We start from the raw sequence: 25567 nt of genomic DNA on the forward strand, positions 1-25567 counted from the left end.
TGGAACAGTCGATATTCCACACCTAAACTGGGAATACCTATAACTCTTGGTATTGCTTCCTGCACCCACACTGAGCTTGTCAACTTCAGCAACTTTGCCTGCAACTTCCACCCTGCACTCAAACTTACCTGGTCCACTTCTGACACTTCCCTCTCCTTTCTCGATCTCCCTCATCTCTGGAGATGGGCTATCCACTGGCATCTTTTACAAACCTATTGACCCTCAGTTATCTTGACTATACCTCTTCCCAGCCTGTCACTTGTAAAAAATACTATTCCCTTTTCTCAGTTTCTCCATCTCCGCATCTGTACTCAGGAATGGTGGTTTTCCCTTACCCCACCATCAATGCTACCTTTACTCACATCTTCTCCATTTCCCAGACATCTACATTTACTTCATCCTCCCGCTGTCATAACAAAGATGGGTTCCCGTTGTCCTCAACTTTCATCCCACAGGCCTCTGTATCCAGCACACCATTCTCAACCATGCCCACCAGTAAGCAGATCGTTACCTTCCTCCTCACCCTTTCTGTGGGGATCACTTTCTATCTGATTCCCTTGCCCACTTGTTCCTCCCAATTTATCTCCATCCTGGTGCTTATCCCTGCAGCCATGCCAAGTGCTGCACCTGCCCCTACACCTCATCTCTCACCACCATTCAGGGCCCACATCAGTTCTTCCAGATGAGACCTGACACATATTGGGGTTCTGTCAAGTATCTTCGCTCTATGAGCCACAAAACAGGTTGTTTCTCCTGATAGCAACCCAATTTGAGTCACTCCCTTTCTTTTCTCTACTCATCTCCCTTCGATGTTACTTTAAACAAGTTTGATTTCTAATTTTTCCTGCTTTTGATCAACCTGTTCTGGTGCTGCTGAGTATTTCCATCATTTTCTGGAATTATTTCAAATTAAGCACTAGCTATTCTTTAGCTTGGCAATGAGTGTACTGTCTGTTCACGAGTCACAACATTAAGCAACTCAAGTAATTCAATATCTGTTCAGGTTTTTAAAGAAAAAAATCAATGTGTAAAATATTAATAGAAAGATCAAAACATTCCATTGTCCAGTTTCCATGTTATAGATCCAAAGTTCTTCTCTTGGCAAATAGAAATCATGATAGCCTCGAATTGCAGCATTCTGCAAATAAAATGAAAAACAATTCAGGAAAAACAACAAGACAGTGATGACACTTAGTGCTCACACACAGAGGCAGTCACAGAGAGATGCATCATGGGCAGAGGCCCTATGGTCCTCCAAGACCATGTCATCTACACTAATCCTGTCTTTTTTATTCCCACTTTTTAAAAAATTAATTTCCTCTGGTTTCCTCATCGCTGACCTACACACCAAGGTCAATTTACAATACCCAATTAACCTACCCCCATCTATTAGATGCTGAAGGAACCAGAGCACCCAGAGGGAACCCACATGATCACAAGGAAAACATGCAAACTCCACACAGATGGTACCCAAGATCAGGATTGAACCTGGATCTCCGGTACTTCTTCGGTTGGCCCAGCAGTGTACTGGTTAGTGTAATGCTTTATAGTGCCAGCTGTAAGATCAGGGTCCACGTCCACCGCTGTCTGTAAGGAGTTAGTATGTCCTCTCCGTGACCACATGGGCTTCCTCCCACATTCCAAAGACATACCAGTTAGGGTTCATAAGTTGTTGGCATGGGCATGCTATGTTGGTGATGCAAGCATGGCAACATTTTCAGGCTGCCCAAACACATTGAGGATTGCTTTGGTCATTGACACAGGCCAACTATTCTGATGTACATGTGACAAGCTCATCTTTAATCTTTACCTCTACTATCTGTGCCACTGTCACATCCTCTATAAGAAAATTAGAAAAAAAAAATTTAAAATAACTTGCTGGAACATACTGAGGTTCCATATTAGCAGAATCAGAAATTCATGGCTCCCATGGTAAGAATGAAGTTCAGACAACGTTTGGAGCACTGTGAGCAGTTTTAGGCATTGGACTCCACAGCTGTCTGTAGCAAGGAATCCCACAGGCTCACCACCCACTGGCTAAAGAAATTCATCATTCTGCTCTAAAGAGATATCCTTCTTTACTGGGGTTGTGTCTTCTGGTCCAAGGCTCCCCCTGTACAGGAAACATCCTCCTCACAACATTCTTATCTATACCTTTCAATATTCGATAGGTTTTGAGATCCCTCTCATTCTTCTAAGCTCTAGTGAGTACAGTCTCAGAGCCATCAAATGCTCCTCTTATATTAACCTTTTTGTTCCCAGAATAATTCTTGTCAACCTTCTGTGGATGCTGTCGAATGCCAGCAGAAGGAAAGATTTTCTGCACAGAATCGGTGGCCAATATCTGGAATTCATTAATTGAAACTGTTGCTACTGCCCAAACAAAACTTTCAAAATAAGGAACAAATTCTTTAAAGGAAAAGTTTGCAGGATTAGTGGCAAAAAAAAAGTAGACAGAGACTGTACTGGCACAGACTTGATTGATTGTTAAATGTACTCTTCTTCTATTGTTGTGTGACTCTACAGAATATTTTTGAGCAAATTATTTTGACAATCTCAAGTAATCCCATCACTGCATAGATCATAGCACAGAACTAGGCCGCATCATATCTACGCAAACCTTTTCCTACACTATTTTGCTCGCTCAAGGTCTGTAACCTTCTAGACCTTGCTATTTAAGTGTTTGTCCACATATCAGATGTAGTGGTTGTATCCCACTCCACAACTTCCTCACAGTGAGTTACAGATATCAACCACTTACTGTGGGGGAAAAAAAAAAACAACTTTCCTCTTAAATCCTCTTTAAAACTTCTTTCACCTTAATCCATGTTCTTGTATTTTGATACTCCTACCCTATCTATGCTTCATGTACCTCTATCAGATCATCTGGGGAAAACAAATTCAGCATATTCAATCTCTCCCTAAAACTGAAGAATTCCAATTCTGGCATCATCCTGGTGAATCTTCTCTACATTCTATTCAGCCCAACTACATCCTCTTAATCGTGTAGCAACAATATTCCAAATGTGGTCTATCCAGTGTTTTGTAAAGTTGGAACGTTTCATTCCAACTTGCCTTCTTCTCTACCTATTGACTCATATTGTCACATATTGTCACTTCCAAGGAAATATGGTCCCTCTGCTCATCAACATGCCTTAGTGCTGTAACTTTCACTATATTCATCCTACCCCAATTTAACTTCCTAAAATGGATCATCCCAATTGGGATTACATTCTATCTGCTAGCACTCCTCCCCAACTTTCCGTCTTATCAATATTCTGCTGTATTCTTACAACAACTTCCCGCCCTATCCAGAACATCTTGTTACCTGTATACTTGCAATAATGCCTCCTACATTTCCATCCAAGTCAATATACAGTATATCATAAAGAACAAGATTTCCAAGCACTGCAGCACATCTCTGGTTGCATCAGTATGACAGGATTTCTTTGCACAAAGCCATGTCAACATCCCTAACCAGCCACATCCTTTCCAAATGTACACATACCTGAAGATTTTCTCCAGTAATTTCCCAACGCTGATATAAAGCTCACCACCTAAATTTACCTGGCTATTCTCTGCTGTCCTTAAGTGAAGAAACATTAGCTATCCTTCAGTCTTTTGGCACCTCACTTATGGGTGACTAGAAGAAAACATTTCCATCAGGACTTCAGCCATCTTCTCTTTTGCTTCCCATAGCTACCTAGTACAGATCTTATCCTGGTCAGGGGCTTAATCAACTCTCACCTGTCCCACTACATCCTATACCTCCTCCTCGATACCCACCTGCTTCAGTTTATCTACACACCTCTCTGTGAATTGATTATCTTCCATGTCACTCTCATTGGCAAATATTAGATGATAGTTATTCATTTAGGACCTTACCCCCATCACTTAGTTCTATGTATAAATTACCACTTTGATTCCCAAGGGCATCTGCTCTTTCTCAGACTAGCCTCATTTCTGATAACACAGAGAATTGCTGTAAAATACTCTAACTGGGATAATATCATTTGCTTTATTTTACACTATGTCCTTTTATCTGAACTCACAACTAATTAGCCCATAAGTACAATTGCAAATATGATCTGGATTGCCTGAATTTATTTTAAAGAGGTAAGAAATACGAGAGAAGTAAACAGAACACTAAATTGTGTTTATTTCAAAAATTAAAACGGATGATGCAGTTCATATTATCTTACCTTATAGCCACCCAGAACGTACATATAGTTTCCATATGCTACAGCTACGTGACCACTACGTTCTTCTGGTATAGAATCATGAAAATTTGATCGTGGAATTCTAGCCCAGAAAAAATCAACATCAATTTCTTCCTCTTCATCATCATCGTCCTCCTCCAGTACTATATGTAGGTCTTCATTTTCATTGGCCATATTTCACAATTTCTAAATAATGAAGGTGATTATTTGAAAGTAATGCAGCTTGGCCATGTACATTTTTCAGTGGTTGCAAATAAGTTTAACAAATCGGAAGTTATATAGTTTAAATAAGAATCTTACTAACATACCTACATATAATTATGAAAACCCATTCAATTATTCAGCTTTAGTTATGTATGTCTTTGTACAGCCTGGCTAGACTTGCTTATGAAATATCCATCCAAACCTTTGTAAGTATTGGTGAAAAATGTAAACATTGAATTAGGTCACAAATAACTTCTCATTCACAAATTAACTCAGTGCTATTTATAAATACTAATCCAGAAAAATAATGAAATAACGAAACTAAAACATTTGGAAAAGGCGTTTGATCAACTCGTTCTAAATGACCTGTCCAATTTCCACTAATGATGAACTTCAAAAGTGAATTTAGGAACACTTTGACATACAGAAAACTAAAATTAAATCTTAGAAACATAGAAAACAAAATTTTATCAAATTTGGAATAAATGGATTGAATATATAACCCCAAAGCGAGCAGACTTTAGATGACTCTCCTAATGATTTATACTGCTCTTCTCATCAACACAGTAATATTGCTAACGTAAGCACCCCTGGTCTAAATGTTTACTGTTTTTGTTTTTTTTTCCTTTTTTTGGAAAATGGAGAATTAACACAAGGAAAAGATTTGGGAAAGGGATAAAAAATGATAAAATTAAGTAAATAAGTACATAGGGATTGGATAATTATGTTTGGGGGTAGGAGCAAACATGAACAAGTTAGGATATAAACGCCTACAATGGTAGTTACATAGACTTACATACATTAATTTGGACCAGAAAGAAATGGTCCAGAAGAGATATATGGAAACCATTATTAATCCACTATTATTACTATTTTTCTTAACAACTAACATCATTACTTAACCTAATAGAGTAGAATTTCAACTGCATATAATTATCTATTTAAGTGTCTATTTTCTTTTTATATCATCTTAATGTGTACTTAGGAATGTATAAATAATTATAGATTTATTTATATATAAAAAAAATGGAAAAGGTTATACATGTGAAAAAAGTTCATCTTACTTGTGAGTTCCTTATCCAAATAAAAATAAAAAATTAAAAGAAACATAGAAAACAGGAGCAGAGTAGGGCATTTGACCCTTCAAGCCTGCTCCACCATTTGGTAAAATCGTGGCTCACCATTTATCTCAATATCAAATTCCTGATGTTTCCCATATTCCTTGGAGTACCTAGACAACAGCAAAACATATGACAGACTGCTGCTTATCGATTACATTTCAGCATTCAGCACCATCATTCCAAGAGCATTAATGAACAAGTTTCAAAACCTGAGCCCTGTACCTTTCTCTGCAACTAGATTATTGACTTATCAGGAGGACCACAGAAAGTCCATTATCAGAAATATTATTCCCTTCTTGCAGATAATCAATACAGGTGCACCTCAAAGATCCATGCTTAGCCCACTGCTCTGCTCTCTCTATATCACAGCCGTGTGGCTTGGCACAGTTCACATGCCATCTATAAATTTGCTGATGACTTCACTATTGTTGGCGGAACCTCAGATAGTGACAAGATGTACAGGAGTGGGAATGATCAGCTGGTTGAGTGGTGTCTCAGCAACAACTTCTCACTCAGAGTCAACAAGACGAAGGAATTGGTTGTTGATTGCAAGCCAGGGGAACACACACCAGTCCTCTGAGGGAATCAGCAGTGCAAAGCGCACGTAGCTTCAGGTTTTTGAGTTTCTGCAACTCGGAAAGTCTATCCTGGAACCAACACATGTAATCATGAAGGAGGCATGCCCATGTCTCAACTAGATTAGAAGTTTAATGAGATTTGGAATGTCAAAGACTCTTGCAAATCTCTACAGATGTATGGAGGAGAGTATTCTGACTAGCTGTACCAGTCTCAGTTCAGCCTTTAATGCACAGGACAAGAGGCTGCAGAGGGTTGTAGATTCAGCCAGTTCCATCATAGGTACAACCCTCCTCACCACTGAAAACCTCCTCAAAAGGCGATGCCTCTAGAACAGGGGTTCCCAACCTGGGGTCCACAAACCCCTTGGTTAATGGTAGGGATTCATGGCATAAAAATGGTTGGGAACCCCTTGCTCTAGAAGGTGGCATCCATCAAAAAAGACCCTTACCATCCACGGCATAGCTTCTTTGCGTTACTACCATTTGGGAGGAGGTACAACAGCTTGATGACCCACACTCTATATTTTGGAACAACTTCTTCCTCTTTGTCACCAGATTCTCAAAGGAACATGAACCAAATGCTACTTCATTATTCATCTTTTGCACTATTTGTGAGACTTAGTAATTTTTGTGTCTTTGCACTGAACTGCTGTTGCAAAATAACAAATTTCACAATATACAGTGAAAGTAAATGTATTTCTATTTCATTAATACCTTTGTATCTAAAATGATTGCTACTTTCTTCTTAAAATATTCTGATATAGCTGCAACAGCCCTCAATGCTAGTGAACTTCAAGTTTCACCACCCACTGACTAAAGGTTTTTCCCCCATCTAGTTGTAAACCTTTTGCCTTGTAACCTGAAGCAATGACCCCTCACTCTGTCCATTAACCACTGCTTTTACCCTTCCTTCTCACCCCTTCTTACTGCCCCTCTCTTCTTTACACTCTCAGGACTGATGCAGGGTCTTGACCCATTTCTTCCACAGATGCAGCCCAACCCATCGTGTTCCTCCAGCAGCTTATTTATTACCTTCTCACAACAGTTTCCCAACGCAATATCTGTTTTTTTTCCCCACCCTTTCCCTTCCCACTATCCAGAAACCCAAACAGTCCCTCCAAGTGAAGCAGAAATTCACTTGAATCTTTCAATGTCATGTACTGCATTCAGTGCTTCTCCACTTTGGAGAAACCAAAGGCAGATTGGGGTAACCTCTTTTTGCAGAGCATCTCTATTCAGATCTCAAGATATTATTTTCGACTTTCACATGTCTGACACTATATATTGCCATCTCCCTTTATATTTACATACCTCCGTATTTTCTTGCAACTTAGGGGCCTTTCTAGCCCAAAAATCTATGCTGGATCATAGAGCAATCCCAATCCCTGTTAAATTTCCCCCTCTAAACTATTCTCAGCTGTTCGAATTTTGGAAGTATCAATTAGAGACTCTTTTTGTAGGCTTTAACAAATACTATCCCAGCCAACATAATTGCTCCTCACATGGCAGTTCCAACACTTAAGGGATCAATCCAGTGAGCCTTTGTAGTCCGCACTCTTTGGCTGGTATGTCCACAAACGAAGAGTCCAGAACTGCACATAATATTAAAGGATCATCCCAAAGGTCTCTATAACTGTAGTAAGTCATCCTTGCTATGACCAACATACTGTTTGCCTTCTTTAACTGCTTACTGCACTTGAATGCCTGCTTTCTGTAACTGGTATACAAGGACACTCCAATCTTATTTTGTTCATCAAAATGGATAATCCTAGAATCATACAGCATGGAAACATGCCATTTGGCCCAATTCACTCATGATGACCAGGGGCAATCTTCCATTTCAATGCCACTTCCAGGCATCTGATTCTTGCCCCCTTTATACCTAACTGAAAAATGCTCATCTAAATATTTCTTAAATGTTGTTGATGACTTAGTTTCAACCACTTTTGGGCAATGACTTCCAGCTACTTACCACTCTTGGGGTGAAATAAATTCCCTTCTAAATCTCCTTCCCTTTACCCCAAACCTCAAACTTCTCATCTTATCTAGCTCTGATATGGGGAAAAGTTTTCTGCAGTCTGCCCCATCTATACTTCTGAATTTTAGTCTCATGTGCTCTCAACCTACTCCACTCCATGGAGAACAGACCTAGCTTCTTCAGTCTCCCCTTACAACTGAACTACTTGATCCCAGATAACATCTTGATGAATCCCCATCACACTCCCTCCAGCACTATTATATCCTTCCTACACATTGGTGACCAGAACTGCCTGCAGTACTCCAGTTGAAGTCTAACTGAACTTTTATAAAGTTGGAACATAACCTCCTTACCTCTTAAGGACTTGTATCCCGTATGCCTTCCTAACCTCCTTCAAGGACTTATGCATTTGTACTCCAAGGTCCCCCTGTCACTGAATACCTCCCAAGACCCATGGTTTATGTCATAGCTTCACTTATATTCCCAAATTGCATCACCTCTCATTTCACTCATTTCCATTTGCAATTTTTCCAGCCCATTTCACAAACACACTGGTATCTCTCAAGAGCCTAACTCTTGCATACTATCAACAACTCTGCTAAATCTTGTGTCATCCATAAACTTACTGATCCAATCCAAATCATTTACGTATACAGGTGTCCCCCGCTTTTCGAACGTTCGCTTTACGAAACCTCACTGTTACGAAAGACCTACATTAGTATCCTGTTTTCGCTTTCAGAAGGTGTTTTCACTGTTACAAAAAAAAAGCAGCGCGCGATAAAAGGCAGCGCACACCCCGAGCAGCTGCTCCCCCCCGCGGATTCGGAACGGCATTCTCACTGGAGTTGCTTAAACACGTGCCTGTGAGCAGTCGTTTGCAAGATGAGTTCTATGGTATCAGAAAAGCCTAAAAGAGCTCGTAAGGGTGTTACACTTAGCGTAAAACAAGACATAATTAAGCGTTTTGATTGTGGTGAACGAAGTAAGGACAACGTGAGTTTGGCTTGTGGAAGCTGACGGAGGTGATGTTGAATATGTTTTGGCATTCCATGACCGAGAACTGACAGATGAAGAGCTGATGCAATTGGAAGAAAAAAGGATAACAATTGAAACCGAATGCAGTGGCGAACTGAACATGAAGCAACTGCGTGAGATTTTCGCTGCAATGATAAAGTACAACTTTAATTTTGAAAGGGTACATAGGTTTAGGGGATATTTGCAAGATGGTTTGAGTCCTTACAAAGAACTGTGTGACAGAAAAATGTGCGAGGCTCAGCAGTCAAGCAAGCCTTCCACATCAGCCACAGCAAACGACGAACCTCGACCTTCGACATCGAGGCAGGCAGTCATAGGAGAAGATGAGCTGCCTGCTCTAATAGAAACAGACGACGATGAGATGACACCCCAGTGTCCCACCACCCCAACCCCCAGGCCATGGACAGATACCGATTCGCGGAGAATGCAGCGGTAGCCGGGAGGCACACAGCACATCTTTAAGAAAAAAGCCAAAATAAACATACTAATTATTTACGTGCTAGGCGGCACCTAATTAATTAGCATGTTTATTTTGGCTTTTTTCTTAAAGGTGTGCTGAGTGCATCCTGGCTACCGCTGCATTCTTGCATGCTTCGCGGATCGGTATTGGTTGATGGCCTGGAGGGTGGCAGCCACTGCACCACGCCAACCTGCGACGACTCAGCCTAACACACCATCATCAGTGTGCTCGGCACTGTCCTGATTCCGGTAAATGATACTATGCTGTACATACATTATTTCTACTTTATATAGGCTGTGTATTTTTACGTGTTATTTGGTATGATTTGGCAGCTTCATAGCTTAAAGGTTACTGGAGAGCTCTTGCGCCATGTTTTTGCCAACAGCACTTGCGTGAGATATTCTGCCGACGGCGCTTGCATGAGATTTGCGCTACAGAGAACGGTGCAGTAATGATTGTCGAAAAGTATTTCTACTTTATATAGGCTGTGTATTTATCATATCGTTCCTGCTTTTACTATATGTTACTGTTATTTTAGGTTTTATGTGTTATTTGGCATGATTTGGTAGGTTACTTTTGGGTCTGCGAATGCTCACAAAATTTTCCCATATAACTAAATGGTAATTGCTTCTTCGCTTTACGACATTTCCGCTTACGAACCGTTTCACAGGAACGCTCTACCTTCAGATGGCAGGGGAAACCTGTATTGCAAACACCAAGGGTCCCAGCACCAATCCTTGTGTGAAACAGCAAGTCAAAGGGAATCCATACCCAAAAATGACCTTCTACCATCATCCTATCTGCTACTGCCAAGCTAATATTGGATCTAATTTGCCAACTTGCCTTCAATCCCACTAGCTCTTTTAAACCAGTCACCCTTCAAGGCTTTTCTATCACCCATGTAAATTACGCATACTGCTCTGCCCTCATTGATATAATTTATTACCTCTTCAAAAAATTTAAACAAATTGGTCAGTTATGATCCTACCCTTGACAAAGCCATGTTGGCTGTCTCTGATTAATCCCTGCCTTTCCAATGGAAATTTATCCTCTCCCTTGAAATATTTTACAATACATTTATTATTTCTAACGCTAGGCTCACAGGTTGTGCCCTGCTGTCTTTCTTGAAAAGGAATCACATTTTCTGTGCTCCAGTTATAGTGCATCTCATTTAAAAATCTTAGCCATAGACCGAACAATCCCTTCTCTTGCATCCCATAACAGCCTGGAATAAATCCCATCCATTCCAGGGAATTTACCCACCTTTCAGCCTTGTATGGCATTGAGTACCTCACATTTATTTATGGAGACCTGTACAGGTTTCCCCTGCCATCTGAAGGTAGAGTGTTCCTATGAAATGGTTCGTAAGACGGAATGTCATAAAGCGAAGAAGCAATTACCATTTATTTATATGGGAAAACTTTGTGAGCGTTCGCAGACCCAAAAGTAACCTACCAAATCATGCCAAATAACACATAAAACCTAAACTAACAGTAACATATAGTAAAAGCAGGAATAATATGATAAATACACAGCCTATATAAAGTAGAAATACTTTTCCACAATCATTGCCGGCACTGTTCTCCGAAGCGAAAATCTCACGCAAACGCTGTTGGCAAAAACACTCTCTCCAATAACCTTTAAGCTATGAAGCTGCCAAATCATACCAAATAACACGTAAAAATACACAGCCTATATAAAGTAGAAATAATGTATGTACAGTGTAGTATCACTTACCAGAATTGGAAGACAGCGCTGAGCACACCGATGATGGTGTGTGAGACTGAGTCGTCGGAGGTTGGGGTGGTGCAGTGGCCCTCACCCTCCAGGCCACCAACCGATACATTGCTGCGAAGCATGCAGGGGTCCAGCGGTAGCCGGGAGGCACACAGCACATCTTTAAGAAAAAAGCCAAAATAAACATGCTAATTAATTATGTGCCACCCGACATGTAATTGTCGGCCCAGATCAGTGCCGATTGCATCGCCTCTGATCTGGGCCGACATTTACGTATCAGGCGGCACCTAATATGTTTATTTCGGCTTTTTTCTTAAAGATGTGCTGTGTGCCTCCCGGCTACCACTGCAACCTCCGCGAATCGGTATCTGTCCGTGGCCCAGGGGTTGGGGTGGTGGGACACTGCGGTGTCATCTCATCATCGTCTATTTCCATTAGAACAGGCAGCTCATCTTTTCCTATGACTGCCCGCCTCGATGTCGAGGGTTGAGGTTCGTCGTCTGCTGTGGCTGATGTGGAAGGCTTGCTTGACTGCTGAGCCTCACACATTTTTCTATCATACAGTTCTTTGTAAGCACTCAAACCATCTTGCAAATATCCCCTAAACCTACGTACCCTTTCAAAATTAAAGTCGTACACGTGGGGGAGGGTCGATGCTTTGCTGCTGCTTGTGCGTGGGAGTTTGGAGGGAGGGGCTTTGAGGTTCTAACGTTTTCCTGTCATTCATTCTTTGGGGTTTTCTTCTGTCTCGTGGGTGTCTGTGAAGAGTAAGAATTTCAGATTGTATACATTCGCTGATATTACCTTACAGTGCAAGTGATCTGGGTTGAAGTTCTGCTGCTGTCTCCAAGGGAGTTTGTATAGTCTCCCTGTGACCGCTTGTTTTCTCCCACATTCCAAAGACGTACGGGTTAGTACGTTAATTGGTCACATAGGTCTAAGTGGATGGCGCAGGCTCTTTGGGCTGGCAAGGTCTGTTACTGTGACATTATCTCCCAAAACCAATACTGAGAACACCAGTTGTAGAGTCCTTGAAAGCAGGTCTGTAGATCGTAGAATCAGGTCAGAGTTGTGGTGAGTGAAATAATCCACAATGGTTCAGCAGCCTAATGATTGTAGGATAATAACTGTTCCTGAAACTGGTTGAATGTGCCCTCACACTTCTGTACCTCTTGCCTGATGGTGGGGGCAAAAAGAGAGCTGGTGCAGGTCTTTTGGATGCTGTCTTCCTGTGGTAGCAATCCATTACATATTCAGTGTAGGAAGGGCTTTGTCTGTGACAGACAGGACAGTAGCCACCACTTTCTGTAGTTTTTCTTTCCTGGGCATTGGAGTTACCATAGCAGGCTGTGATACAATCAGTCAAGATACTCTCCATTGTGCATCTATACAAGTTTGTGACAGTTTTTCAATCTACACAAACTTCTAAGTAGAGGCACTGTTGTGCCTTACTAGTGATGACATTTACATGTCAGTTCAGGGACAGATCCTCTAATATGTGAATGCCAAGGAATTTAAAGCCACTGACCCTCTCCACCTCTGATCCCCTGATGAGGACTGGCTCATGGACCTCCAGCTTCTTCCTCTTGTAGTTGATATCCAGCTCTTTGGTGAGGCTGTTGTCATGACACCACTCAACCGGATTTCAATCTCCCTCCTATATGTATACCTCCTACATTTTCTCCTACTAGATGCTCTATCTCAGTCAACTTGGAGTCTCTTTGCATCATCCCGCCAATTCAGCATATATTGAAATGAATCCATCATCGTGATCTCTGATTATATTATCAATGACCAAGACCCAAGCACTGAACACTGCAGTACTCTAATAGATCCTGTCCATTACACCAACCCTCAAAAGACATATTCCTATGGCAGCTTTCATGCCAATTCATTACCCCAATACAAGTTTAATATTAAGGACTAATATTTTTATGCAGTACTTTATCAAAAGGCTTTCAAAAGCTTTCTGAAAATCCAAGTACACCAAACTCAGTTGCATTGAGACAGAACCCTCAATCCACACTGAGCATTAAGACGCAATTACATTAGTGCCATTTCATCATTTTCACATTCTAATCAACATCACCCATCGCTCATCTACACACCAGCAGCAATTTACCATGGCCAATTAATCTATCAACCCACATCTTTGCAATTCCGTTGGAAATCAGAGTACATGAAAGAAAACCGTATCATTAAAGGAAAAACAAGCAAATTCCACACAGCTACCACCAGAGACAAGGACTGAACCCAGGTTGTTGGAGCTGAAAGCCAATGTACCACACAACCAAAACTAATGCCAAGTAAGCTCAATTTTGAAATGCAAAAGTGACATTTTTGATAAGGAAAATAGATACACCAATGACAGCCATTGGCTTAATACACAGATAAGCCAATGGTTTTACAGAATGGCAACACACAAAATGCTAGATGAACTCAGCAGGCCAGGCAGCATCTATGGAAAAAAAGAGTACAGTTGATGTTTCCAGCTGAGACCCTTCAGCAGGACTTCAGGAGTTCCGCTGATGCGGCTTGCCCAAAACGTCGACTGCTTCGAAGCTGGGCCAACATTCCACAAATCCACTTTCCACCTAACCTTCCTCACTGCTCAAATACAGTCAAGAATTCAGATTCCAGTTTTATGGAGCAAGTGATTCCAAAAGTTCAAAATCCATCGAGAAGTAGTTCTTCCTCATCTCAATCTTAGATCAGCACACCCTTACACTGAGATTGTACTCGCTGTTTCTGGACATTTGAGGACATATTTGCGTTGTCTAAATCCCCAAGAATATGTCAATTGATCACATCTCTCTTTAAATGTCAACAAGAGTAGACCAACTGATCAGTCCTTCTTCATAAGGCCAATGTCTCCAGTTACAGGATAATCCTTGTGAACCTTCTCTGAACTGCTGACAGTAACAATAAATCCTTCATTAAATTGGGGAACCAAAATTACATTAATTAGCTAGTTTTGGGTTTTAATTGATTGATGTTGTAGTGATACCATTACAGTAAAGCAGAGGAAACAATAGCTTTACTTAAAAAACACAATTATTTTTCAATTGCACTAACCAAAAGATCCCACACCAGAGTGTCGACGCAAGCCAACGGAATACAACCCTGGTCCGCAGATTTTTAAATTAACAGACGAGCCACCTGCTGAAGGAAGTCAGCTCTGCTCCTGCTTGCAGCAACCTGCGGGAAAGTGGCCGGAGTCCACAGCTCGTTGCGCCGCTTGTTTATAAACCTCCACACGCAACGGAAACAGCGGAGGCCGTCCTGCAGAGAACTTCCGGTCGGCGGAACCGAAGGCGTTTTCCTGCGCGAGCTCTGCGGTGGGGGTCACGTGATCGCGAACGGGCTGGCAGCCACGTGATCAATCGCCGGCCTGAGGTGGGAGCTGCTGAGCAGGGGTATGTGATTAACCCGCCCCCCGAGACTGCTGTTCCCTCAGGACGGGCAGCTTACCATCTATACCTTCCCGAAACCACACACACAGTGAGGGTAAAATGGATGGAAGGAACTGATAAACCTATGACTGTGCTTACCGCTCTGCAGCTTCCACTGGTTAATACCGGAGCAGTTACCTTACCAGGCCAAGATTCAACCTGTCTGAATGTCTTCTCCATCATACCTGTAGAAAGTCAAGAGAATGTTCGTGTCCATGTCAAAGCTTCTGAGAAGCCTAAGAAAGTACATAGGGTGATGTGCTTTCTTGATCATTACATCAGTGTGAAGCGACCGAGGGAGGTTGTTGCAGATATGGATGTCAAGGAACCTAAAGCTTTCAGCTATCTACTGCAGCTCTGTTGATGAGGGCAGGGTTGCATTCAGCCCCTACTTTATGAGGTCAACAACCAATCTTTCATCGTGTTGCTGTTAGGGCTGGGTTGTTACTTCTGGCACCATGACACAAGGTTCACAATCTCTTTCCTGTTCTCTTGTCTTATTGTTATATTTCAATGCACGCAATGTACGGATAAAGGTAGCAAGTATGATGTTGTGGCCATTTCCGAGTCATAGCTGAAAGATTGTAGTTGGGAGGTTAAATTCAAGGATACACATTATATCAAAAGGACAGGCAGGTAGGCTGAGGGGGTAAAAAAAATGAAAACAAATCCTCGGAGGTGATGTAGGATTGGAAGATAGAAACATAGAAAACCTACAGTACAATATTGGCCCTTCAGCCCACAATGCTGTGCCGAACATGTACTTACTTTAGAAATTACCTAGGTTTACCCATAGCCTTCTATTCTTCTCAGCTCCATGTACCTATCCAGGAGTCTCTTAAAACACCCTATCGTATCCGCCTCCACCACCGTCACCAGCAGCCCATTCCACGCACTTGCCACTCTGAGTAAAAAACTTACCCCTAACATCTCCTCTGCACCTAATTCCAAACACCTTAAAACTGTGCCCTCTCATGTTAGCCATTTCAGCCTGGGAAAAAAGCCTCTGACTATCCACGCAATCAATGCCTCTCATCATCTTATACACCTCTAGGTCACCTCTCATCCTTCGTCACTCCAAAGAGAAAAGGCAGAGTTCACTCAACCTATTCATATAAGGCATGCTCCCCAATCCAGGCAAAATCCTTGTAAATCTCTGGATTCCACATCCTTCCTACAGTGAGGTGACCAGAACTAAGCACAGTACTCCAAGTGGGGTCTCACCAGGGTCCTATATATCTGCAACATTATCTCTTGGCTCTTAAACTCAATCCCACGATTGATGAAGGCCAATGCACCATATGCCTTCTTAACCACAGAGTCAACCTGCACAGCAGCTTTGAGTGTCCTATAGACTCGGACCCCAAGATCCCTCTGATCCTCCACACTGCCAAGAGTCTTACCATTAATACTATACTCTGCATCATATTTGACCTACCAAGGTGAACCACCTCACACTTATCTGGGTTGACCTCCATCTGCCACTTCTCAGCCCAGTTTTACATCCTATCGAAGTCCCACTGTAACCTCTGACAGTCCTCCACACTATCCACAACACCCCCAACCTTTGTGTCATCAGCAAATTTACTAACCCATCCCTCCACATCCTCATCCAGGTCATTTATAAAAATAATGAACAGAGGTCCCAGAACAGATCCCTGAGGCATACCACTGGTGACCAACCCCCATGCAGAATATGACCCATCTACAACCACTCTTTGCCTTCTGTGGACAAGCCAGTTCTGGATCCACAAAGCAATGTCCCCTTGGATCCCATGCCACCTTACTTTTTCAATAAGCCTTGCATGGGATACCTTATCAAATGCCTTGCTGAAATCCATATACATTACATCTACTGCTCTACCATCAATGTGTTCAGTCACATCCTCAAAAAATTCAGTCAGGCTCACAAGGCACAACCTGCCTTTGGCAAAGCCATACTGACTATTCCTAATCATATTATGCCTCTCCAAATGTTCATAAATCCTGCCTCTCAGGATCTTCTCCATCAACCTACCAACCACTGAAGTAAGACTCACTGGTCTATCTCTGGGATATCTCTACTCCCTTTCTTGAATAATGGAACAACATCCGCAATCATCCAATCCTTTGGAACTCTCCCGTCCCCATTGATGATGCAAAGATTATCGCCAGAGTCTCAGCAATCTCCTCCCTCACCTCCCACAGTAGCCTGGAGTACATCTCATCCAGTTCCGGTGACTTATCCAACTTGATGCTTTCCAAAAGCACCAGCACATCCTCTTAATATCTACATGCTCAAGCTTTTCAGTCCACTGTAAGTCATCCCTACAATCACCAAGATCCTTTTCCATAGTGAATACTTAAACAAAGTACTCATTAAGTACCTCTGCTATCTTCTCCAGTTCAATACACACTTTTCCACTGTCACACTTGATTGGTCCTATTCTCTCACATCTTATCCTCTTGCTCTTCACATACCTGAATGCCTTAGGGTTTTCCTTAGTCCTGTCTGCCAAGGCCTTCTCATGGCCCCTCCTGGCTCTCCTAATTTCTTTCTTAAACTCCTTCCTGCTAGCCTTATAAATCTTCTAGATCTCTTATTATTACCTAGTTTTTTTTAACCTTTTGTAAGCTCTTTTTTCCTTCTTGACCAGATTTACAACAGCCTTTTTACACCATGGTTCCTGTACCCTACCATCCTTTCCCTGTCTCATTGGAATGTACCTATGCAGAATGCCACGTAAGTATCAGCCATGATAGAATAGCAAAGCAGACTCGATGGATCAAAGGGCTTAAATCTCCTATTTCTTATGGTCTTCTTTCCTCACCCGCTCGATCAGCCCATCACCCACATTCTTTCATTTCCCTCCTCACCTCCCCTTTATTTTGCAATCTTCTGCCCTCTCCTATCAGATTCCATGTTCTTCAGCCCTTTCTCACCTCCACCTCTCACCTTCTTATGTCATTTCCACTCTCCCCATCTCTCACATTTGGCCATCATGCCCCTCTCACCTAGATCCATCTGTCACCCACCATCCCTTCTCCTACCTATTTATACTGGCCATTTTTTTTCCAGTCCCAGTGAAGGTTAGAATCAGATTTAATATCACTGGCATATGTCGTAAAATTTGTTATTTTGCAGCAGCAGTACAGTGCAATACATTAAAAAAAAACTATTAATTTCACTAAGAAAAAAATAGGCAACATATGTTGTCCATTCAGAAATCTAATGGTAGAAGGAAAGGAGCTGTTCCTAAAACGTTGAGTGTTTTTCTTCGTGTTCTGTTGATGGTAGCAATGCTGAAGAGTGCATGCCCTGGACGATGGGGGTCTGTAATGATGGATGCTGCCTTTTTGAAGATGCTGGGGAGGCTAGTGCCCATGATGGAGCTGCTGAGTTTGCAGCTTCCTACAGGTTTTTCCGATCTTGTGCCGTGGCCACTCCATACCAGATGGTAATACACTTAGAAAGCTCTCAATGGTACATCTGTAGAAATTTGCTGAAGTCTTTGGTGTCGTGCCTTGTAATTGCATCAATATGTTGGGCCCAGGATAGATCTCCAGAGATGTTGACACCTAGGCACTTGAAACAGCTCACCCTTTCCACTGTTGATCCTTCGATGAGGACTGATGTGTGTTCCCTCAACTTCCCTTTCCTGAAGTCCACAATCAGTTCCTTGATCTTACTGATGTTGAGTGCAAGGTTGTTGTTGCGACACCACTTAACCAACTAATCTCAATCTTGTATGCCCCTTCATCACTATCTGAAATTCTGCCAACAATATTCATATCATCAGCAAATTTATATATGCTATTTCAGATATGCCTAGCCACACAATCCTGGGTGTAGAGAGAATAGAGTAGTGGGCTAAGCATTCATCTTTGAGATGAGCAAGTGTTGATTATCAGTGAGGAGGCGATGTTATTTCTGATCCTTACTGACTGTGGTCTCCTAATGAGTTTTGTTCTGAGATGTCAACTGTTCATTTTCCTCCATAGATGCTGCTTGACCTGCTGAGTTCCTACAGCTTTTTGTGTGTTGCTCCCGATTGTTAGCATCTGCAGTCACTCATGTCATCCTTATCCACCTGACTCATTTGCAACACCAGATCCTCTAGCATACTAAGCAACTAAATATAAGGGTATCTGGGGATGTTCACTAAATGTTAGGTTTAGCATTAATGCCCAATACCAAATAAAAATGGCGGCACACATGGATACAGCAGCCACTCTGGCTCTAATGGTGAAATTTCTTGTCCTGTTTGTCTTTTCTATGATGGAAAAACACTGCTGAATGTTAGGAACACAATCTGGAAGTCTATCATGTTGGCAAGTGGAATAATGAAGGTGTTGTGAGATTACAGTCTAATGCAGGGAGCAGTCTCTTGCTCAGCGCCACAGTCTACTAGTTACTCGGGGAAGAGGTTCGATTGAATATCAAAGCATGGGAAGTGCACCCGGTGTTAAAGCAAGTCTTAAAGCGGAGCCCTGCAGGCCTATGCTCCCATCAATTTTACTTGCTTACGTCTGATTGTTGGAAAATAAACTGGATTACCTTCATCTCTGTCCGAGCCAATGGGAATTAAAATTGTTGTACACTTGTCCTGACAGAAACGTGGCTTCAGGGCACCACTCTGGATTTGGCCATCCACCAAGAAGGCCTAATCTCCTTTTGGGTGAACAGAAGTTCTGCAACCTCAGGCAAGACTGGTGGAGAAGGTCACAGCTTTTGTGCCTACATCAGTAAGAACTGGAGTGTGAATACATCAGTAGTAACAGCCCACTGCTCACTCCAGATAGAGTTTTTTTCATGGTGAAGTGCATACCCTTCTATTTACCAAGGGAGTTCACTGAAATTGTGATTATTGCTGTCTACGTCCCTCCCTGTGCTAGTGCTGGGGGAGCATCGCAGGAGCTCTACAGTGCCATCTGCAACATCGAAGCCACTCACCCAGATGGTGTCTTCGTTGTTGCTGGTGACTTCAATCGTGCTAACTTGAAAACAGTCCTGCCAAAGTTCTACCAACATGTCAACTTTGTGACCAGAGATGGCAATATATTAAACCTGGTTTAAATCAGTGTTAATGGAGCCTAAAAGGCTGTCAGATACTCAGATCACATATCCATATTGCTAATCCTTGGTTAAACAAGTCGGACCAGTTTAGAGGGGGATCAGGACCTGGCCAGAAGGTGCCACCTCAGCATTGCAGGAGTGCTTTGAAAGCACAGACTGGATCATATTCAAGGAGGTAGCTATTTATGATCATCACATCAGCAATGAATATGTGGGATCAGTGACTGGCTACACAGGAAAATGTATTGAGGATTTTACTGTGGTTAAACACTACACTGCCAGGGCAAACCAGAAACCGTGGATGACTGCAGAGTGCACTGCTTACGGTTAGGGACACTGACTTCAGACTGGGGGACTGCACGTCTCCAAAGTCAGCAAGAGCCGTGCTCTCCCATGCCAACAGGAAGGCAAAGCATGACTATGCACAGAAAATTCACAAACACTTTTCTGACAGAGGGACATGTAGCACATGTGGCAGGGTATTCAAACCTTAACAGATGACAAGTCCATTCTCCTGTCCCATGATCCTCTCAGATCCCTTTTGCCAATCAACTGTCCAGCTCTTGGCTCCATCCCTCCTCCTCCTGTCTTCTCCTATCATTTCAGATCTCCCCCTCCCCCTCCCACTTTCAGATCTCTTACTAGCTCTTCTTTCAGTTAGTCCTGACGAAGGGTCTTGGCCCGAAACGTCGACTGTACCTCTTCCTAGAGATGCTGCCTGGCCTGCTGTGTTCACCAGCAATTTTTATGTGTGTTGCTTGAAATTCCAGCATCTACAGATTTCCTCGTGTTTGTGGCCACCCTATGTATTGACAGCAACACCTCCCTTCCTGATAGATTTGATGCACGATTTGATTGATGCATTGAATGATGTGACATTGAGGAAAGTATCCTCTCCCTCTCCCTCAGGCACCCTCTCTGGCTGCAGCCAAGAGGAGGAGGATCCTAGCCAGGGTATACCAAAGCAAAATTGTGGGGCCAGACAACATACCTGGTTGGATGCTGACAGAGCTACAGCTAAGAAAGGTCTTGACAGACATCTTTAACACCTCTGAAACAGTCCATTGTTCCTACAGGCTTCTGATGCCCAAGAGACCAATGGTAAATGGCCTAATCAATTACCATCCAATGGCACTGACTTCAACGATCATGAAGTGCTTTCAACAGCTGCTAATGGATCGTAGAAATGCCACCTTCCAGCTACATTGGACCCTTTCCAGTTTGCCTTCCATTCAAACCACTACTCTGATGATACCACAGCCTTGGCTCTCCACTCTATCCTATCCCACCAACTTTCAACTTCAGCTTGGCTTTAACACAATCATCCCTCAGAGGTTAGTAGGTAAATGCCCTTGTTGGGACTCAATGCCCCTCTTGTAACTGGATCTTGGACTTCTTAATGGAACGACCTGAGTCAGGCCAAGTTGGCAGCAACATCTCTAGCTCCATCACACTAAGCACTGGTGCCCCCAGTCCTTTGTGCTCATCCCACTGCACTGCCAGATTCAGCTCAAATCGGAGCAAGTTCACTTACGATACCACAGTGGTTGGCCTCATCAGCAACAATGTTGAGTCGGCATACAGAGATGAGATTGAGGGGCTTGTCAAATGCGTCTCAACATGAACAAGACAAAAGAGATGATTGTGGACTTCAGGAAGACACAGGTCAACCACTCTCCATTGCACATCAATGGCTCTTCTGTGGAGAGAGAGAGAGGAGCACAAAGTTCCTTGGTGTGCACTTCAGAACCAGATTTATTATCACCAGTATTTATCATGAAATTTGTTAAATTAGCAGCAGTAATACGATAATATAATGTAACCCTCAGGTTCTGTTGGTTGCTTAAGTCTAGGGAAGACAGTCTCTGGCCCCACCAAACCCAGGAACCTGAGGTGCAAACCTCCTGTTTGTGTGGCTGCTGTATGATGTGTTACCCTGTTACAAATCAGTAACATGAAACAGACAGCACACCATGTGCAATTAAACGATTTAGCTTTATAATTCTTAATTTGACTAAAGGGTTGGTAAAATAAAACAGAAAAAAATGGGCCCACTTTAATAAAACAGTCTAATCTACACAAGTTGGAGCTTATGGCTTCCCTTCTGCTAGTCCTTCATCGACTCCCGACCCCACTCCAAGTCCACTCCTTTCTGGTGTCTACGACCTCTCCTCCTTCTGCTGAACAAAAGACCCATATCACCCAGCCAGGCACACAGCCAGAAAAAACACTCCCCTCGTAGGATGGCTCACATTCCAAAGTACCCATTATCTCTAACCATAACCCAAACACTGCTGGTACAGAAAGACCATTACATTAGCAGTGAAACCTTTCCCAGGGTATTACAGTAAAAAGAAAAAAAGTAAATTAGAGTTATGTATATTAAATAGATTAAAAATAGTGCAAAAACAAAAATTATATTTTAAAAAGTGAGGTAATGTTCACAAATTCAATGTCCATTTAGGAATCTGATGGCAGAGGAGAAGTGTGCTGACCTTTAGCATCACAACCTGGTACTCCAGCTGCAGTGCTGTTGACAAAAAAGCCTTGCAGAGGGTGGTTAGGGGAGCAGAGGTTATTGGGGTCTCCCTACCTTCTGTCCAAGACTTTCAGAGTCAATGCCTCCAGAAGACACGGTACATCATTAAAGACTCCTCACACCCTCTCCATGAACTGTTTGTTCTTCTGCCATCAGGCAAACGTTACAGAAGCATCAAAACTAAAACCACAAGGCTACTAAACAGCTTCCTCCCACAGGCAGTCAGACTGCTAAATAGCTACTCTACCTGATTCTGCTTTGGACTTGACTTTAACCGACATGTGGCTGTTGCGTTTTACTATTTATTGTTATGTTTATTATTTAGTGTTGCATTTGTTATGATTGCACTGCTCCTGGGAAACGCTGTCTCATTCTGCCCTGCAGAGCTGATGTATGGTTTGAATGACAATAAAGTTTTTTGAATTGAATTGAATTGAAAAAGCTGTTCCTGAACTGCTGAGTGTGCCTCAGCAGGCTTCTGTACTTCCTGACAGTAACAATAAGAGGGCATGCCCTGGGTGATGGGGGTCCTTAATAATGGACGTCACCTTTCTGAGGCACTGCTTCTTGAAGATGTCTTGGATACCACAGAGACTAGTACCCAAGATGCAGTTGACTAATTTTACAAGTTTCTGTAGCTTCTTTTGGTCCTGTGCAGTAGTGCCCCTCGCCCCCATACCAAGCAGTGATGCAGCCTGTCAGAATGCTCTCCACGGTGCATTTACAGAAGTTTGAATGTTTTAGGTGACAAACCAAATCTCTTCAAAATCCTAATGAAATATAGCCATTGTCTTGCACTCACTATAGTTGCATTAATATGTTGGGACCAGGTTAGATCCTCGGAGGTCTTGACACCCAGAAAGTTGAAATTGCTCACTCTCTTCACTTCTGATCCCTCTTATGAGGATTGGTTTGTGTTCCCTTGTTTTACCCTTTCTGAAGACCACAATCAGCTCTTTTGTCTTACTGACATTGAGTGCAAGGTTGTTGCTGCAACACCACTCAACTATCTCACTCCTGTGCACCCTCTCATCTCCATCTGAAACTCTATCAACAAAGGTGTATTAGCAAATAGCTAGATGGTATTTGAGTTATACCTAGCCACACAGTCATGGGTATAGAGGGAGTAGAGCAGTGGTCAAAGCACACACCCAAGGTGCGCCAGTATTGTCAGCAAGGAGATATTATTACCAATCTGCACAGATTTTGTCTTCCGGTTAGGGAGTACACATAATGGACAATCTAACCTGAACCCACAATACTTCATCACTATTCAAAATCAGATCGCTGTATAGACACTGAGGAAGCAGATGTGCAAGGCTCCCCACCCCTATTCAATAACTTTCTACAGAGCACCTGTCTGGCTGCACCTTTGTGTGGTATGCAGGCTGCAAGACATCAGACCTCAAGGCCTTATAGAAGATAATAAGATCTACTGAGGATCACCGAAGTTGCCCATTCCCCTATTTGTGACATTTACCGGGAGTGTTGTAGACAAGGGCTCAAAGCATTGTTGAGGATCCCCACCACCCATTCCACTATCTCTACCATCAGGAAGGAGATGCAGAAGCATCAAGACTAGGACTGTCAGACTGTATAACAGCTTCTTCCCTCAGGCTGAGAGACTAATGAATACACTAGGTCAGCAAGCTTTTTGTTTACTGCATCCTGTGCTGCATGCATTTTGAATTATATTTTATTAACTTATTTATGGTAATTTTTTGGTTTATGTGCTATGTGTTACGTTTTTGTGGGTGCACCGTGGTCCAGAAGAATGTTGTTTATTTTGGTTGGATATGTACAGTCAGATGACAAACTTGAACTTTAACTTGAAATTAATTATTAAATCCAGTCTTTTATTTATATAAGGTATTGTGCTTCACCATGCTACTGTAGTTTAATTTAAACATAAACAATCATTAAGAAATGTTTAAAAGCTGCTATATACTATCCAACAGAGGTGGAAAGAAATGATCATTCCAGTGGATCTGCTGGTTGGTCTCACAGAACAGCAGCACTTTTTTGGGCCCCTCTCCTCCAGTCTCAACATAGTGAGATTCTGCACAGAATTAGCCCATTCAACTCACCAAGTCTATACCAATCTTCAACTGTACACATTTACAATAATCCCCAAATCTTTATTCTCTCCACAGGTTTTACCACTCACCTGCATACTCAGAGCAATTTACAGTTGTCAATTAATCTCCTTCCTTTCCTGAAGAAGGGTCTTGGCCCGAAACATCGACTATTTACTCTTTTCTGTATGCTACCTGACCTGCTCAGTTCCTCCAGCACTTTGCGTGTGTTGTTTTGGATTTCCAGCACTGGCAGATTTTCTCGTGTTTCAGACTCAAAATTTAACTTTGTGAAGTTTGGTTACAGGTCACATTAAATAAACTCAAAAAGAACAGGTATAGATGTACATTCTGTTACTATGAAAAGCATTGTCACTTTTCTGAAAGGCAATATATCCATGCATCTTTCAATGAGCCTTTTGGCATTTTCCTCAAAATTAAGAACAATGTAACATCCTTTTTATATTCTAACATTAACTGATTACAAACTGACACCAAAGTTTTTTTAAATGTTCACAATACCAATGCAATTTAAGGATTTAAATATGAGATTAACATTTAATGGTGAATCAAAGTGTATTTGAAGCACATTCAGTTGAAACATGAACAAATCCCAAAGTTTAGAGCAGGGGTTTCCAACCTTATTTGTGCCATGCACCCCTACCATTAACTGGGGGGTCCATGGACCCCAGGTTGGGAACTCCTGGTTTAGAATATCCCAATAATAGTTACTTTGTTATACATCTTTCTACCCTTACGTTGTTGCTCAATCTATTAACAATCAAAACAGGTATTTCCTAATTACAATAAATAACTATATATCAGGAATAAAAAGAAAAAAACTTTCTCAATTAGCCTGAATGATAACAACTCCAAAGTCTCCAGCAATCAATAGAAGTGAATTAGCTTATATTCAACATAAAGCAATCTTACACTGGTAAGGATAATCTAGTAACTTGTGAACAACAATGAATGATGAGTTAATGATTAGTGAAAATTAAAGAAAAAGGCACTTTGTAATTACCTAATATCATAATTTTTCTTAATAATATGATTTACCAGTTTATATTTATTGATGAAAAAGCCATCACAACTGGTATTTTTACTCAAAA

The 25567-nt window shown here is 42.0% G+C and overlaps 1 protein-coding gene across 5 annotated transcripts in view; it reads right to left on the reverse strand.

The window, feature by feature from the left end:
* The window catches only part of LOC140204226 (kelch domain-containing protein 2-like), a 46461-nt gene extending 31836 nt beyond the window's left edge, over window positions 1-14625 (reverse strand). For 4 of the 5 annotated variants that reach the window (XR_011887564.1, XM_072270764.1, XM_072270790.1 and 1 more), the window contains exons 1-3: window positions 14409-14625; window positions 4203-4406; window positions 1055-1138 (exon numbers count right to left, since the gene is read on the reverse strand). Coding sequence is in view for 4 of the 5 variants with exons in the window: in XM_072270764.1 (XP_072126865.1) it covers window positions 1055-1138; window positions 4203-4394 (276 nt within the window). In the remaining variant the exon portion in view is untranslated. Of the gene's footprint in view, window positions 1-1054; window positions 1139-4202; window positions 4407-5605; window positions 5656-14408 lie in introns of all 5 variants that reach the window. The other variant, XM_072270773.1, reaches the window with a different exon arrangement.
* Window positions 14626-25567: the final 10942 nt, after the last annotated feature.

Source organism: Mobula birostris, chromosome 1 (assembly GCF_030028105.1).
Source record: "Mobula birostris isolate sMobBir1 chromosome 1, sMobBir1.hap1, whole genome shotgun sequence".
Taxonomy (NCBI): domain Eukaryota; kingdom Metazoa; phylum Chordata; class Chondrichthyes; order Myliobatiformes; family Myliobatidae; genus Mobula; species Mobula birostris.